Source organism: Seriola lalandi, unplaced genomic scaffold (assembly GCF_002814215.2).
Source record: "Seriola lalandi dorsalis isolate HSWRI2012SDOR001 ecotype SW California unplaced genomic scaffold, Sedor1 jcf7180002054930, whole genome shotgun sequence".
Lineage (NCBI taxonomy): Eukaryota > Metazoa > Chordata > Actinopteri > Carangiformes > Carangidae > Seriola > Seriola lalandi.
This window is the reverse complement of record NW_019525482.1, coordinates 148,421-164,758: the sequence shown is the minus strand read 5'-3', so window position 1 is coordinate 164,758 and position 16,338 is coordinate 148,421. Positions and strand designations below refer to the sequence as shown.

The 16,338-nt window shown below is 42.8% G+C and overlaps 1 protein-coding gene across 2 annotated transcripts in view; it reads left to right on the top strand.

Moving 5' to 3' along the window:
* The first annotated feature begins 5,510 nt into the window (after nt 1-5,510).
* Nucleotides 5,511-16,338, top strand: part of lnx1 (ligand of numb-protein X 1) — a 34,686-nt gene continuing 23,858 nt past the window's right edge. For both annotated transcript variants that reach the window (XM_023393221.2, XM_023393219.2), the window contains exons 1-2: nt 5,511-5,769; nt 9,570-10,070. In XM_023393221.2, the coding sequence (XP_023248989.1) occupies nt 9,616-10,070 (455 nt within the window). In that variant the 5' untranslated portion in view covers nt 5,511-5,769; nt 9,570-9,615. The remainder of the gene's footprint in view (nt 5,770-9,569; nt 10,071-16,338) is intronic.

Genomic DNA, 16,338 nt, shown 5'->3' with positions numbered 1-16,338 from the left:
GATTCAACGCTGAAAACTGAGTCAGACACACTCGCTTCATATCTCTCTCTCTCTCTTTAGTATGTGTCTTCCTAGCCTCTGATTCTGTATTCTACTCAGCGTCTGCCTCTTGTCCCACATGTGCAAATGTCTCCCCTCTTTTTTCTTTTTTTTTTTACAATCTGGCTCGGTGTCACTGTGACATTTGACAAATAGCATAACAAATCCATCCCTTGCACTGTGAATGATGACATTCACCCCAGTGATTACTGCTTATAGAGCAGGTGTCAGATCTGCTGCACACATGCATGTTCCGCACACACACACTTACATAAGGCACTTTTCCCTGTGTCATACGTGGAGCCTCGTTTGACACTAGACTAATGACTTCTTGAATACTTCATTATTTCCACATATTATTTTGTCAGAGCTGGGAAAATTAAAATCGACTGCCCTACTTTATCACCGCGCCTTTCTGTGCAAATGAGACCAGCAGTGATAAAAAAAAAAAAGAGAAGTGCAACACTTTGATAAAAACTCTCTCCAGAACTCGCTCTCTCCGTCTTGTCTCAGTGTGTGGCTGCAGACTGAAGTGTGTGTGTGTGTGTGTGTGTGTGTGTGTGTGTTGTTCGGGTAGGTGGCAGCGGGCCAGTCGTGTCAAGGCAGAGACTAATGGATGAGCTCCTGTTTGATATGTGGCGTTTTTGTGTGTATATATGTGAAAGTGAAGTGCGTGCATTTGTATATGTGTCTCTGGGAATGATGGAAAGCCTCATTCTATTACTGCCGTGAGTGAAGGGTTGAGGGAAACAATATGAGACAGGGGCACTTGTGTATTTCAGATGCCACCTTGAATCAAGTAGCTGAACATTACCAGTTGAAAGCAATTGACTCAGAAAAATGTATTCATTAAAAAACAAACAGCCACGGTGAAACAGCACCACTTTTTTTTGTGAGATTGAATAAACTGAGAGGAGGTTTAATAGAAGAAAAACCAGGATCAGAAGTGGTCGGAGGGTAAACTACCAGATGAAGAAGAGGTTTCTTTTTCTCTGTCATGTCTGAAGTGTTTTTCATTCAGGTTGTTGAATGATTACACAGAATATGACGCAGAGATCAAGTCTAAAAAGTCTGAAAGCATTACCTCTGTATTCCTATTGTCCTAACTTACCTGAGGTAAATCTCTCCTACAAGGGAAATCTAAAAATAGCCACATCTTATCACGTAGTTGCAGGAAATCTGAACTCACCAAAATGATTAATAATGAATCAAGTCCGGTTTAACGTATCAAATTAAAGGGAAACTCCACTATTTGTCATTATTTTTGTTCAGGTGAATAGTGACTAACAGCACTACCAGCGAAGCCGCAAGAGGGAGGGGCAAGCTGAAAATGTGTACGCTATGCTAGCTACGGTATTTTAACTGCTGCAGCGGTGGTTCAGGAAGTTTAGTCTTTAGCATGGCACAGCGTCATAGAGGGGGAAAGTGCAGGCTGCTTATTTACACAATGCTGCTAAGTTGATCCCGAGCTCATTTTAAAAACACGTTAACGTTTATAAGTTGTCCAATTAATAAAACGTTCCCTTGGTTTCGCTTGTTGCTATCATTATGTGACCTGTTCTGAAACTTGTGGATATAAACCAACGCAGCTATCGCACTTTTAAGCTTCTCTAGTATGCACACAAGCTAAACCGAAAGTGAGCCACACCGTCACAGTATTAAGTAAGATAAGTAAACAAACCAGCATGTATGAATACAGCAAGTAAACCAGCCTGCAAGTAGACCAAGAGCTGAGCCTGCATTAGTGCCGGAACTACAGGGATTTGTGTTACAATAAATCAGGATTGTTTTTTTAGAAAGGCTCAACCTCCTTGTTCTGATTAATGTTATTCTTGCCAAAGTTTTCATTTCCCAAACCTCTACACCAGAAGTGATGAGTAAGTTCTTATCATGACCAACATATTAATGGACAACAATGTGAGAATAACACGAACAGATGTTGGAATGGACACCTTCAACCCTTACATCCCTGTCTTGTTGTCTCTAGTTTTCACAGTCAAAACAATTCCAGTGCAGAATGACTAACAGAATAACTGTAGTGGCATTTATACGTGCCATAGTTGAAAATGATTATTGAGTGAAGCAGTGTCTCAAGATAGTTTTATTTTATATAGTCGGTGAGGGCATATTGAGTCAAAATTATTGACCTTTTGTAAAAGGAGGAAAGCTGAGAGTGTATTGCTTTTCCCCTGGATTGACCCCCAAGTGTGCGCTCTCAACACTCAAGCGCATGGATCTCTAGGGACTCACACCCGCACCCAAGATCACATTAGAAGGATAAGGAGGAGGCCATCTCCATGGTGACGGCGTCTGTTTGATGACCTTCCTTCTGCTGTTTTCTCTCCTCAATATTCATGCTACGAAGAACATTTGAACCGGTACCATGAAATATGGATACTGTGTGGAAAGGAAGAGGGACGACCGACCTTTCACTGACATGTGAGAACCGGTAGAAAAAGAAACTGATGAAGTGTATTTCAAAAAAGAGAGTGAAAAGAGATCTTCCCCGTCTCTGTATCAGCCGGTTCCCTTACATTCTCATCCGCCAACTGAATTCAAATCATCGCCGCGGAGGAAAGTGTGTCAGAGGAATGTGAATTGCAGCTAAGCCGAGAAGAAGTAAAGAGAGCCGGAAAGTGTGTTTGGCGTGTGTGTGTGTGTGTGTGTGTGTGTGTGTGTGTGTGTGTGTGTGAGAGAGAGAAAGGGAAATAAGAGGAGAAGAGAAAGTGTCCTAGAGAGACGGGGGGAGATTGGTTTCACCTGCACCACGGTGTTTAGATAAACTCCAGCAGCAGGGAGCTGAGGACTCAGCAGAAATGAAACAGGATGCAGGTTCAACTCAGCACTTCAAAGAGAACTGAGAAGTTCAAGAAACTCAAAATCTTCAAATCACTGTGGCAACACACACCGTGTAATTTAGCAAAAGAAGTATTTCATGGGCATTTCTTAGCAGTTAGCATATCCTGCTATCCTGCTGTTCATCAGAGAAGAGAAGAGGAGGGAAGAGAAGTCATGTGGAAAGGAAGTGGGAGTGATATGACAGCTGTAAAGGTCACAGTGGGAACTACTCTACTGTTTCTTGTTCATCAACCTTCACTCACCCAGTGGAGGGGCTGCACTCAGCCTGATTGTTCAGTGAGTGTGAAGTTTTACAACAAATACCTTTTACTTTCCAGATAAAAAAAAAAAAAAAATCACATGGAGAATCAAGAGATTCTGTTAATGTCAAACTAAAATAAAATCTACTTGAAAACAAAAATGCTTTAAACTAATTACTAATTTAATGTTGCATCTTTATAAAAGGTGAATTTAAAATCACAATGTGACAACCTCTGAAGTCATCTTCAGCCTTTTTAATCAAAGTGTCTCTATGAGGCTGCACTGATGCACAATGGTGCTTTGAGCTACATGCTAACATCAGCCTGCTAACATGCTAGCATGCTGTTGCTACGTAGGTATGATGTTTACTATGTTTACTATTGGCACTATTAGCATGCTAACGTTTGCTATTTAGCACTAAACTAAATGAACAGTTGTAAGTTTGATCTGATAATGGCACTAGATGAAAAGTCAGGGGATCACCGAGGTTATTACTGTTCATCCTGAAGGGAATATGAATGTGTGTAAGAAGTTTCATTGTAGGACATCCAATAGTAGTTGAGATATTTCTTTGTGTCTTTTAGCCTGTATTTCTTTATGTAATGGTAAATTGGCACATTTTAAACAATTCCAAATTAGCTATTAGACTGAAAAAAGCTGATGACTGAAGTGTAGGTCACACTGAATGTAAACGTGTATTATGTCTGTGTTTTCAGATTTGAGTCCAAGAGGGAGTGGGATTTCTGCCACTAATTGTGGTAATTAGGGGCTGTAAGGGTTTCAAAGTACTTAAATTGCCTCCATGAGCTGTGTCACAGACTCTGCTGCAGCTCCGACTGCAGAGCGTGTTGGTGAGCGGGTCACATCAGCGGGACAACCTACAATAACTAACTTCCTGTTGTATTCAGAACACTACATGCATGTGTCTCTCACCTCACACAGTGTTTTCTGTACCACCTCTCCAACTCTCCCCTGCCCCATTAACTATTTTCCTCTCATGTAAAGAAATACAGGCTGAAAGAAGAGGAAAGGAAGGAGCAGGTGTGTTGATTTTGTTGAGTTTCATACTTTGAAAACATCTGGTCCAGACTGAAATATCTCAACAACTATTGAATGTCCTGCAATGAAACTTCTTACACACATTCATATCCCCTTCAGGATGAACAGTAATAACCTCGGGGATCCCCTGACTTTTCCTCTAGTGCCATTATCAGATCAAACTTACAGCTGTTCATTTAGTTAAGCGCTAAATAGCAAATGTTAGCATGCTAACACGCTAAACTAAAATAGTAAACATAATAAACATCATACCTACGTAGCATCAGCATGCTAGCATTGTCACTGAGAGCATGTTAGCATGCTGATGCTGACTGACACTGCTCTTTTTAACAAATAAACATGACACTCATACATCTTGCTGTCGACAAGCAATGCATATGTATTTGGCATTTTTCATTTCATTTTTCAGTATTTTAAAGAAGGATTTCTAATACAAGACGGTTCCATCACTTCAATTGTTTGGATAATTCTCCTCATTGTATTTGTAATGCAGCACTTGAGTCACTGATATCGTGTGGCAGAGTATGATCATACGCATTACACATACGACTAGTTATGGCACATACTGTAGCTGCAGGTACTAGAGACTGTTCTCTCTGTATTGGGTAAGTAATGAGTCAGCTCTGCTCACAGAGTGACTCATGAAGAACCGTCATTTTGAGTCCGCAGTCGTGTTTGTCTGCAGCACCTGTGGCTCACGGTCTCCGGGTTTAAAGAGTTTCGTGAGGCAAGAAAAAGCCGAGAGGAAAACCACATCTGAAAACGAGGATAACGACTGTTTTTGTACAAAGCCGGAGTCACTCGCACGGCTTTACAAAAGCAGCTATTGTCCAAGAGAGGCTCAACCACAACAAAAAAAGAAGGCCCTACACAAGCAACAAGTATAATAGTTTCTGTGTTGTACACAGGTTTAAAACACTTGCCGAACAGGGGAGCATTAACTAAGCCTGAGACACGTTGTCATTTACTCAGATTATGGGCTTCCTGTTTAAACAACAGCACAGTGCTTGTGTTCATGCAAATGTTCTGCATGAAATCAATCATGCAGGTATATAAAATGTTATGTGGACTATTGAATAACTTGTACCTCAAACATTTGGTGACCTTTTGCAAAAATGCTTTTGTTTGCTGGTCGTACCAGTGTCCATTCTTTCATCTTCTGTCTGCTCCACTTTATAGGAAATTCCAGTTTCTCCCGAACTCCCAGAGCAGGTTTGGGCAGTTCTCTTGTTTACCTTTTCACTGGCTCCGCCCCCTCTGCTCTGCCACTTCCTGATCACCTTGGCCTGTTGGAGGTGAGCTGGTTCTGAGCTCACACAGGAGCAGCCTTCCCCTGCTTTGGGTTGGAGAATCCCCCAGAGACCGGCAGCCAGATAAAATTTCTTCACTTGAAGACCGGCAGCCAATCGGAGGCCTCCGTGTCTGGGACAAAGTCCTCTTTACTGAGTCATTTAACTCTCCTTTCCTTCCCCTCCACCCCCTCTCGGAATGGTTTAATGTTACACCCTCTGCAAGGCTTTACCTGTCCAGGTGAAATGCACTGTTGAAAGCGAACACTGCTCATGAAGTCATGTAAGTACTCCACTACAAGTTGATTTTTCATTAGAAATCTGCTTGTTATTTGTCTTTAACGTTTCAATAGTTGCTGCCTGTTGCTGCTCCGTGGGCGAGTATGTTTTCACCGTCACTTTGCTTGTGTGTGTGTGTGTGTGTGTGTGTGTGTGTGTGTGTGTGTGTGTGTGTGTGTGTGTGTGTGTGTGAGATAAATAATAACTATAATGATGATGTACGTGTAGATTTTATGTTACTTATGTGTGTGGTGGTTGTTCAGTACAGTCTGTGCTGATCTAGTTAGCCATTCTGATGTTAGAGACACTTCAGAGAGCTTCACATCTGCCTGCAGCTGTTCTCCCAGACTGAGGTGTCAGGTCTGGCTCAGACTCACCGTCCAGATCGCTGTGAACCCGGAGAGAGACCAGCTCACACACACACACACACACACACACACACACACACACACACACATGCACACAAGCTTTATGTAGAGGTTAGTGAGAGGGCAGGAATTACATTACTCTGTTGCTCCACATCCCATATGTTCTTTCTACATGGAACGAGATGTGCTAGATGTCCAGTTATGTTAGTTATATAATATTATGTGTGTGTCCAGCTCTTAATGAGTGTGGCTTAAGCCTGAGAGCTTGATTTATAAATTGGAACAAACTAAGAGAAAACCGCAGTCTCCATTTGGTTTCATTCCATTAGTCTTATCAGGCAGAGAGGTTCCTGCAGGTACAGGTAGGAGTCAATGACTCATAATGAGATTGTTGATTGGGTGTGTATTACCCAGAAATTCTTCTTGTTTTGTTTTTTTGTGTATAGTTATGAAGCAGATGTCTGCACAAGGAGAAAGAAAAAACAGCTTGCTGGAATTTTCAGTGTTTCGGGGACGTGTCTGAACACAGCGACTCTGTTGGCTTCTGTGTGTGTCCGTGTTTATAGAGCTGCTCGGAACAGCAGCGCTGATCTGATCTGGCATCAGCAGATTATCCTGATAGCCGAGGACTTATATTTTTTATTATGAGTTGATGATGAGCTGATATTGTTCAGGATCTACTTTCTGCTCCCACTTTGTGCTGTAATTGTGTCGGTGAGGGTTAGTGGCCTGTGATCGAGCGCTTTGTGAGACCACACCTGGTACAACTGCAGCTGGACTCTTTGGAGACTTTACACACATGTCATTAAAATAAAATCTGCAATGATTAACAAACTAGTTGTGTAAAGGAAGGCTGTGTTACGGAGCTACACACTCTCCGTCTGATCCGTCTGACGGAGCCTTCAGCTCTGAAGGCGTGTTTGTTTGATTCGTACAGATATGATTTGATTTCTCCAGCTGAACATAAGGAGTGGATGTGTACACAGCAACGTGCTAACTCGGCGAGACTGCTGACGCAGGGTCGTTTTTTAAATTTTTTTTTTACTCAGTCATTAGAAAAAGGCGCTGACTGTGCACAGCCTTGTGTCATTATTAACTCGTCAAGTCATCTCAGATCACAGGAGAGCAACCTGAGAGTGAATCAACAGCCTGATTTACTGAAGTGTGCAATATGTGAGGAAGAAGGTGTAGGCTATCTTGAATAAACAACTCTCCCTGCTCTCAATAGCTGAAGGTCGGCTTGTTGATCCGAGGCTTGACACGACTTTGGTTCAAAGACAGAGAAATCACTTTATCTCTGTTTCGTATTTACAGTCCAAACTCTGTTTTTTCTTTCACCCGTGTGATCAAAACCGAAACCGAAATGTTTGCAGAACATTTCTCATGCTCGTTTGGCTCTTGGATCGCAGGCGTAGCTTTTAATAAAACGTCACTAATATGTAGTTAAAGTGCAGCCAATCAGCCAATCAGCCAATCAGCCAATCTCTGCTGTGGCCTGTTGTGGCTGTGTCGTCGTGTCATTCAGGTATTAGGACTGAGCCAGAGAGAGATGTTCCTCAGGTGTCGGGTGTGTCCTCCTGAATCTGTGTGAGAGGGTGTGTAGAGGTGCGTGTGTGTGTGTGTGTGTGTGTGTGTGTGTGTGTGCGTGTGTGTGTGTGTGTGTTCGAATGCATGTCTCAGCATGCATTTTTTGTGTGATCTTCATTCCAATCACAGATTATTATGGTTAATAGGTTCCAGTCAGGCAATCTATCCTGTTGCTGGAGATGTCGTCCATTTTGTTTTGAGCACAGTCTCATCCTGTTATTTTTTATTGTTGGCGTGAAGATATATTTTAACACCAAAAAGTTTCCTCAGAGAAAGAAGAGAACAAACTTAAAGGAGATTATGTTATCCTGCTCAGATCAGGAGGAGGAGAGAATATCAAACCACCTTCATTTTTCATTTTCTTTAACATTGAATCACCTTTTTTAGAATATTTTTTTATTATTTCCAGCCCTTGCTGGCAGGTATTTTCTCTTCCTTTCTGTCTCTACACATCTTCTCCTGCGTGCAGGGATGAAAGTGCTCTGCTCCACAGATCAGACCTGATCTCAGCCACAGCAGGTGTCACGGCCTGTGATGAATCAGCCGTGTTACCGCAAGTTCTCGTCAGGAAAGCTCATCTTTGTTAAGACTGCTCAGCCTCCTCTTATTAGCCTCCAAACACACTGAGCTTTTATGGCTGTGACGACTCACCACGCGCCGTCTTCACAGAGAGAAATGAAGAGAGGCTGTTTGTTTTGACAAGTTGGTGATTACTCTGCGGATTTGTATATACTTGCCCATATTTGTATGTATCCGCATTTTGGGATCCACATCAAAGTCTATTGTTTGCTATGATTTTATTTAGAGCTGGGAATGTGTCCAATTAAAATAGAATTACGACTTCAATTAAACTTGTGTTTTGAAGACTCCAGACACAAGTTTTGTTGTTGTTTTGTTGTTTTTTTTTTTTTTTTTTTTTTACAAGATCTAGTGTCTCATTAAGCAGCCAAAACCCAACAGTGGGTCCAGAAACAAAGCTAGCGGAGAGCCAACAAGACGGCTGTTGCCAAGGTGACGTGTGTCTGACTGAGTCCATCTGTTCGTGTCCATGTGCTGGAGGAGCCTGCCTGTTTTTTGGGGGTATGACGTGTTCGCTGGCACAGAGCACAAAGTAAACCTGTGTGGCAGAAAAAAAAAATCATGTCACATCCCGCAGTGGATTAACAGTGATGCGTGTTTGTCATGCATCACAGTGAGTGAGGACCCGAGGACTTATCTGTGTGTATCTGACTCTACACTTGCTGCTGAGATGAGCGGTATTGATGTTCCTGCGTAGACCAAAATCTCAGTAGTCGCATATCTGTTCTCGGTGCCAGAGGAGGAAATAAATAAATAAATAAATAAATAAAAACATGGAGGAGGAAAACTGAAGTTTGGAGGACTGCTGCACACATCACTCTCTGCTGCTGTTCATGTGTGTGAAAGAGGAAGAAAAGATCCCACAGCTGATGAATATTTTCACACCCTGTTTACTTCACACATGCTGACATGCTGGCTCCCTGTTCACAGTGGTGGAAAGTCATTAAGTTCATGTACTCGAGTACTTTATACTTCTACTCCTTTTACTCCCCTCCATTCACCTGCCAGCTGTAGGCGATGGTTTACATTCACATTTCTTCAACACTGTTAAACATCACATCACTGACTCCAAACCTTCGTGGCCTGTGAGCCTTTACAATATGTTTTACTGCTGGACCACTACTTTTATTTTGATACTTTAGCTGATACTGTAATACTTCAGTGCTTGTGTTTAAGTGAGTATTTTCACTCTGTGCTCTTGGAACTTTAACCTAAATAATCTGAGCACTTCTTCCACCACTGCCTTTCTTACGCTGTGTTCCTTCCACAGATGTAATGACCTCCTCACCGGATCCTACAACACATGCTGAGTCCAAATGAGTATCCAGGAGGAGAGTTTACAGCCTGAAGGCGCCATGGCGATGGCCGAAGCATCGGCGCCACCTCTTTCCCCCTCAGACTATGGACTACTGTCTCCGCCTCCTGACCTTTGTGCGGCGTGTGGCCACAGCCACCAGCTGGAGGAGAACCACGAGTACCTCTACAAAGACGAGGTGGACGACGACCTCGTGTGTCACATCTGCCTGCAGGCGCTCATCAGGCCGCTGGACACGCCCTGCGGACACACCTACTGCCAGGAGTGCCTCACCAGCTTCCTGCTGGAGAGCGACTTCTGCCCCGTGTGCCGCGCGCCCCTCATGCTGCAGAGCTGCAGGAAGCCCAGCCTGCTGGTGCACAAGCTGCTGGACAAGCTGCCTGTGGCTTGCCCCTTCACTGACCATTGTACTGAAGTTCTGGCCCGTGGCGAACTGGAAGACCACATCAAGAGCAGGTAGGAGTGTTAGTTAATCCCAACGCTGCCAAAACAGTGTGTGTCTAAACACATTTACAGGCTCTTAACTGTGTCTTTTCCCTTAAAGACACTGAGATAGAATCAGTGCTCTTTTAAGTATGTGAGCATTAGCTTCAGATACTTTTTAAATTCTTCTTCCTCTCTTATTTACCCTCTCTATTTCTTAAAAAACGACACTGACCTGCAGTAAACACACACTCTTAATTTCCCGCCCTCTTCTGCCCGTTGTCATTAACCCGCAGCTCCGGTCCCAAAGGGGCGAGTTCTTCCTCCAACCAGCCTTTCATCTAAACTCAGCCCAGCTCCTCTGTTTATATATCATTAAAAGACAGTACTTTGGTCTCTCTGAGTCTGAGTCCACTTTCATTAATGCTCATTAACACTCCTCGAGCCCACGGGCCGCTGGGATAATTAGTGCATCTCGCCACACATCACACACAAGTGATTCCTGTTCATTTGCACTTTATAGAAACTCAAGTTGCATGAAACTCCTCAAAAAAAAGAAAAGCAGTTTCCCTCGATCTTATTTCACCACCTACACCTACTGCAACTTCTCCTTTTACACCTTCCTTTTTCTGCCTCTATCTTTTCTTTCTGCATCGCTCCGTCGTTTCCCAGTCTCCTCCCTCATGTAGTGTGACTCTTGTAATGAGGTGCGGAGCTGCGAGGACCGACTCCCTGAAGGATTCAGCTGTGTTAACTGTGGGAGGTGAGAGGCCGCGTCTGCAGAGACGACTCTACACTGTGTGTGCACGGATGTGAAAAAGATTTCGATGAAACACCCGTTTCTACATTTCTATGCTTTTTCTTTATTTCAATTTTCAGGAACATAAATCACCATGTAACAGCCAACTGACGGAGGGCGTTTCTCTCTCCTTCTCCCTCTCCAAGCACATCTGCACACATCCTTAACTGCGACACCACTGGAGTCCATCTCTGTGGGAAGACCTCCATCCTCATTTGCAGTTGTGTTGTCATATGTTCCATTGTGCACTTTTCCTCCAGTTTACAGTTTTCACGCCGCACAGCGATCGGTGCGTCATGTCCGTCTTTTCGTCTTTGCTCGTTGCATTTCGGGACGTTTCTCCAAGTAAACACAGCACAGGATCCACCGGGATGTCAGTCAGTTCTTATTATTTATTTCAAACTCCCTGAAAGTCCCTACAGTACGGGACAGTCCCGGTGAAAGTCCCCCGTCGTCCCACGTTTCCTCCTCCAACATGAAGCTGATGCTGAACCTTTATCAAATGATCACTGGAGCTCTGAAAAGATCTCAGTTTTATCTTCCAATCAAATTCCTTCCATAGATGACTGCTGACACCTTTGTGGTAAATCATACATATATCCTTCCAAGTCTTGCCCTCAGTAATTATATTTAGCTCCCATTTCCTGCCGTGTCAGCTGTTAGCAATCTGCAGATGTAGTGAGTTATGTTTTTTTAGGAGGCAAGTGTTTTTCTATCACCGCAATAAAATGCTGTTTGATACTTGCCTCTTTTAATCTTTACCCTCTGTCCGGCTTTTAATGTTGTGTTATCTGTAGGTGTTGGAACAGATCACTTAGGGGTGAAGTGAACTGATTTTGGAGTTTTTATATCATTGCCTTCACATAGAGCTACTGTCCGCCGTCTGAATCCACTGTTTCTCTCTCTCTGACCGTCGCAGAAACCTGTTTTTATTCCAACACACTTCATTCAGGAGAGGTGAGACTGACAGACTCAGATCTGAGACCGAGATCCTCGTCCTCTGCTCTATCTGGTCCAGCCAACTATCAGACGTCGACATGAGAGACCGTTTAGTTTCTTTGAACTATAACCATGATCGTCCCTTAAATAAATGGTTATTACTTTAACCATGGCCACAAAGGTCTCGTGATAACAGAACAGTCATTTTGACTTTCCCTAATTAATCTTTTTTTTTTTTTTTGTGCGTAGTTACATTCCTTTTATTTCAGTTTGTTTTTTGTTTGTTTTTGTTTTGTTTTTTTTAATTGAGGAATTATTGGTTTGTAAAAATAAAATCAGGCCTAAGTGGCGTTACACAATCAATCCATTTTTCCCAGTAAACAATTAATTTTTCCAATTTATGATTGAGTTATTCTCTCCATTCTGTGAATGTCCATTGTAATTTCCATCCATGCGTTTAAAGTCGGTTTCTCCTGTGAAAACCATTTCTTGGTGAGATTCTTCCTACCAGCCACCAGCAGGATATTCATTAAATATTTATCTCTCTTTGACCAGTCTTGAGATAAATGTCCAAATTATAATAGTTGTAATGTCCAGAGGGATTATGCATCTCAGAATGTCTTGTAGGGCCGAGTGTATCCTCCTCCAGGCGTCTTTGATGACACGGCAGTCCCAGAAAACATGTTAGTGGTTTTCATTTTGACGTCCACAGTTCCTCCAGCAAACAGGGAGACTGTTGGGAGGGTGTGATAAACTGAAATGCTTTTTTATTGTAGAATCGGTAACATAAGATTTCATCTGATTTTCAACGTGTGCGCGTGTGTGTGTGTGTGTGCGTGCGTGTGTGTTGGTCTTTACATCACTGGGATGTGCCTATTGTTCCAAACAGGATTTTATGTCTCAAAATGATGGATAGCGTAAGATGGCTAACATGGCAGTAAGGCCTTGTAACCAAAGTGCCACATCTCACCTGTGTGTTTTAAAGACACCTGTATGTGACACCACTCCTCCCTGATGATACATTCCTGTGGGTGTATTTCTGTGCTGCCCTGTGCTGTGATCTGGCACTGGGTCAGGAGTTGTAATGACTGAGACAGCCAACCATCTGGCAGGAGCTGATTTCATACTCATCCAATCACTCGTGACCTTTATTGGCTTCTGGATGGAGGAATTCTTAGTCTGGACACATCTGCTGTAATCAAGAACAAACTCTGAACTATGTGATCTAGTGGTATGTCTTGTTGGCTTTGGGTCTCCTGTGTCCTGTGAGGGCTTGCACAGAATTCAGCCACAAAGTGCCTCCTTTTCTTTTCTTGTTTCATACCAGTTACGTGTAGCTGCATGTGCATGTAATGCTCAGAACTGGTTCTCTGTGCTCCGACTGCCTCTCAGTCCTAGATTTGTTTTGTATTAGTTGAGTTAATTTACTCTGAGTTCCCTTTTTTGTATGTTTCACTGATGTTCTGCCTTGAGCGCGATGGCGTTTTTCTTTTTTTCTTCTTCTTGTTTTTTGTGAAATCGTACTTGTTTTCAAGTACACTGTCAAAGCCCAGAGGGATTCTTCAAAGCTTGTGTGAATATTTGGAAAAGAAAAAAAGAAGACAATTCCTCACAGTTACTATAATTTAATTCTGTTATTTAAGTGTTGTGTGTGTCCCTGCTGCTTGTGTGTGTGTTTGTGTGAGAGACGACCGAGAGAGGAACAAAGAATTCAGACCACACTAAAGACAAAAACAGTGGTTAAGCTGATTTTATTAAAGGGCCTCCGTGAACTACGATTAATTAAACTAGCAGTTGAACGACGTTTAGCAGTAACTTGCGGGTAGTAACTACTGAAACTACAAACGAGTTTTGGCCATAAAAGGGAATAAATTACGCTTCATGTTCACAGTGCTTATAAAAACTATCCACCCCCTTAGATGTTTCCCCCTTTTATTGCTTTTATAAATGGAATCATGGTCAATAGAAATTTGACTTTTTTGACAAGAATGTACAAAAAAAAATGTCAAAGTGAAAACAGATTTCTACAAAGTAATATCAATTAATTAAAAATATATATTAAAAATATATAATGTAAAATAAATGATTGTATTGTATTTTATTCGTTACTGTAATTGAGCCTATTTTGACCAGCCCGACCGCTGTGGTGCCGCATCACCAGGCAATGAGCTCGTCAGGCCGCCACCACACACCTGACCTTTGACCTTTTGTGTAGTGCAGGTGAAAAAAAAAACCAAGGGCATGTGTAGCTCAGTGCTCACACAGCGACAGCGTCGTCATGGATAAACCTCCTGGATCTCAGTCTGAGCGACAAACACCATCTAACTAAAGTAACTAAAGTTATTATATATGAAACCAGAGCTGACAGTCCATGTGACTTTTTTATATAATATTTTGTTATAATTTCGTATCACATGTACTTTGTCAATTTGTTTACCAAGTAGTTTAGATTAATTTTCTATGTTGCTTTAGTGAACTGAACCAGATTTATCTCCTGCAGCTTTGCTGGAGTTCAAGTGCGCTACATGTCGAGGTGTTTGTGTTATTTACCCTTCATTAATACAAATGGAGCAGACAAACACTTGTAACTCAATACAATTCAACAAGCCTCCATAGTGATCGCACAGTTGATTTGACACCTCAGTAAAACAGTTTTAGTAAAATCTGAATATTTAAACCTTCATGAAGCAGGATTTACTGCAGGACTGTTTTATTAGACTGTGGAAGTTTTAGCTCGATGTTCCTAATAAACTGCCAGCTGAGTGTAGTCTGCGTTGGGAGGAGGTTGTGGTGGCCGTCAGTGTTGTTTCGTTTACTCCTTCACCTCTCTGACCGTTCCACAACCTTAACTGCCTGTTTATTATTGTAGCCATGACAACAAAGGTCCTCTAACCTTAAGGAAGAACTCATTTGAACCCAAAACCACGATCTTTTCCGAAACTCAACCAAGTCGTTTTTATGCCCACACCTAACCAAACAGTGACCGTTCCACAACCGCAACCACGTGTTATTGTTACCGTGACGATGGAGGTCCGGTAACCGCTGGTAGGCTCCTATGGGTTCTATTCAAATGTACGACCTATGTGGTGGTTTAGGATGTAGGACAACAAACTTCATATCAGTGTGAGAACTTGGCTCCTGAGAAAAGGAATAATGGTGTCAGGGTCCGAGCCCCGGTCTCGTCAAAGCTCCTCCAGTGTAAAGGTGTGTGTCCATGTGTAGTGTGATTATAGATCAGCTCTAGCTTCTATATTAATACTGTTTTTATTGGATCAGTCAGAAAAACAGTCAGCCAATCAGAAGAGAGGCTCAGAGCCTCCTCTCTTCTGATTGGCTCACCGACCTGTTGTTACTAGAGCTCCAGAGAGAAGCCTGAGAGAGGAGATGTAAAACTACACTGAGATGGTTTTTATATTTTCTGATGGATCAACACTTCAAATAAAACACAGAAGAAGAAAATATGGGACATTTAATGTCGCCCAGTCCCCCCCTCCGCTCACCTGTCAGTCCTCAGCTCTCAGACCCTCCCTCCTGTCCCGGTCACCTGACCCTCCCCGATCATAGAATGTCTTTTTGAACCAGTTTGGGACTCCAGTTTTTACCACCTCACCTGCCCCCCCTCCCCGCCGCCGCCAGCCTGTCTGCATTTGTGTCTCCCTGTCTGTGTTCCATACATCAGCTGTGACAAATGGTGTGTGTGTGTGTGTGTGTGTGTGTGTGTGTGTGTGTGTGTGTGTGTGTTATGATGCTGTTTTTGTGAGTGTGAGTTAATGCACTAGTGTATGAAACGACTCCTGTGGGGCAGACTGGTTTCTGTTCACAAACTGCATCCTGTCACAATCCAATTACATTTCCATTTCCTGCGTGCCCTGTGGTCGCGTTGCTGTGCGTACTGTTCAAATACCGCAGGACAACTTATGCCTCAGTATGCACGCATGCAGGCATTAACACACACACCGTCACATGCACGCACACGCGCAAACACACACAAATTCAGCCTGTAACCACACCACCTCCATCTATGAAATATTCATTCAGACAGGGTATTTACACCAGTTAAGTGTCTTTCTCGAGGGGAGCAGACGGCTCAGCGCTCTGAAAATCGGATAACAGAGAGGGAAAAAGGTAGGAAGAGGGAAAACAAGGAGAGGGAAAGTAGAAAGCTGTGGAAAAAAGAAGTGAAAAGATGGAAACAAAGGTCAGGAAGAAGGAGAGCGCTGTACGACGCTGAGACGAATTTGTGATTTGGGTATTTATAAAATTGACTAAAATTAATGATACAGGAAAAAGGATCAAGAGTGAGATTTGACAGGATGGAATGAAAATAGATTATAGGTGCTGCAGTGTTTCATATTCAAAGGTGTTTATCCACCATCTCTCCCTCCCGTTGCCGTGTGTTACTACAGAGAGGGACGGCAGCGAAGTCAGATGAAAGAGACAGAAAAAGGATGAAAGAAGAATCTTGTACGAGCCTCAAACGAGCTGATTGCAATTAAGAGAGTAAAATGCATCACACTCTGAAATCAATGGCAGCCACCAACTTACTCAACATAACCCCCCCCC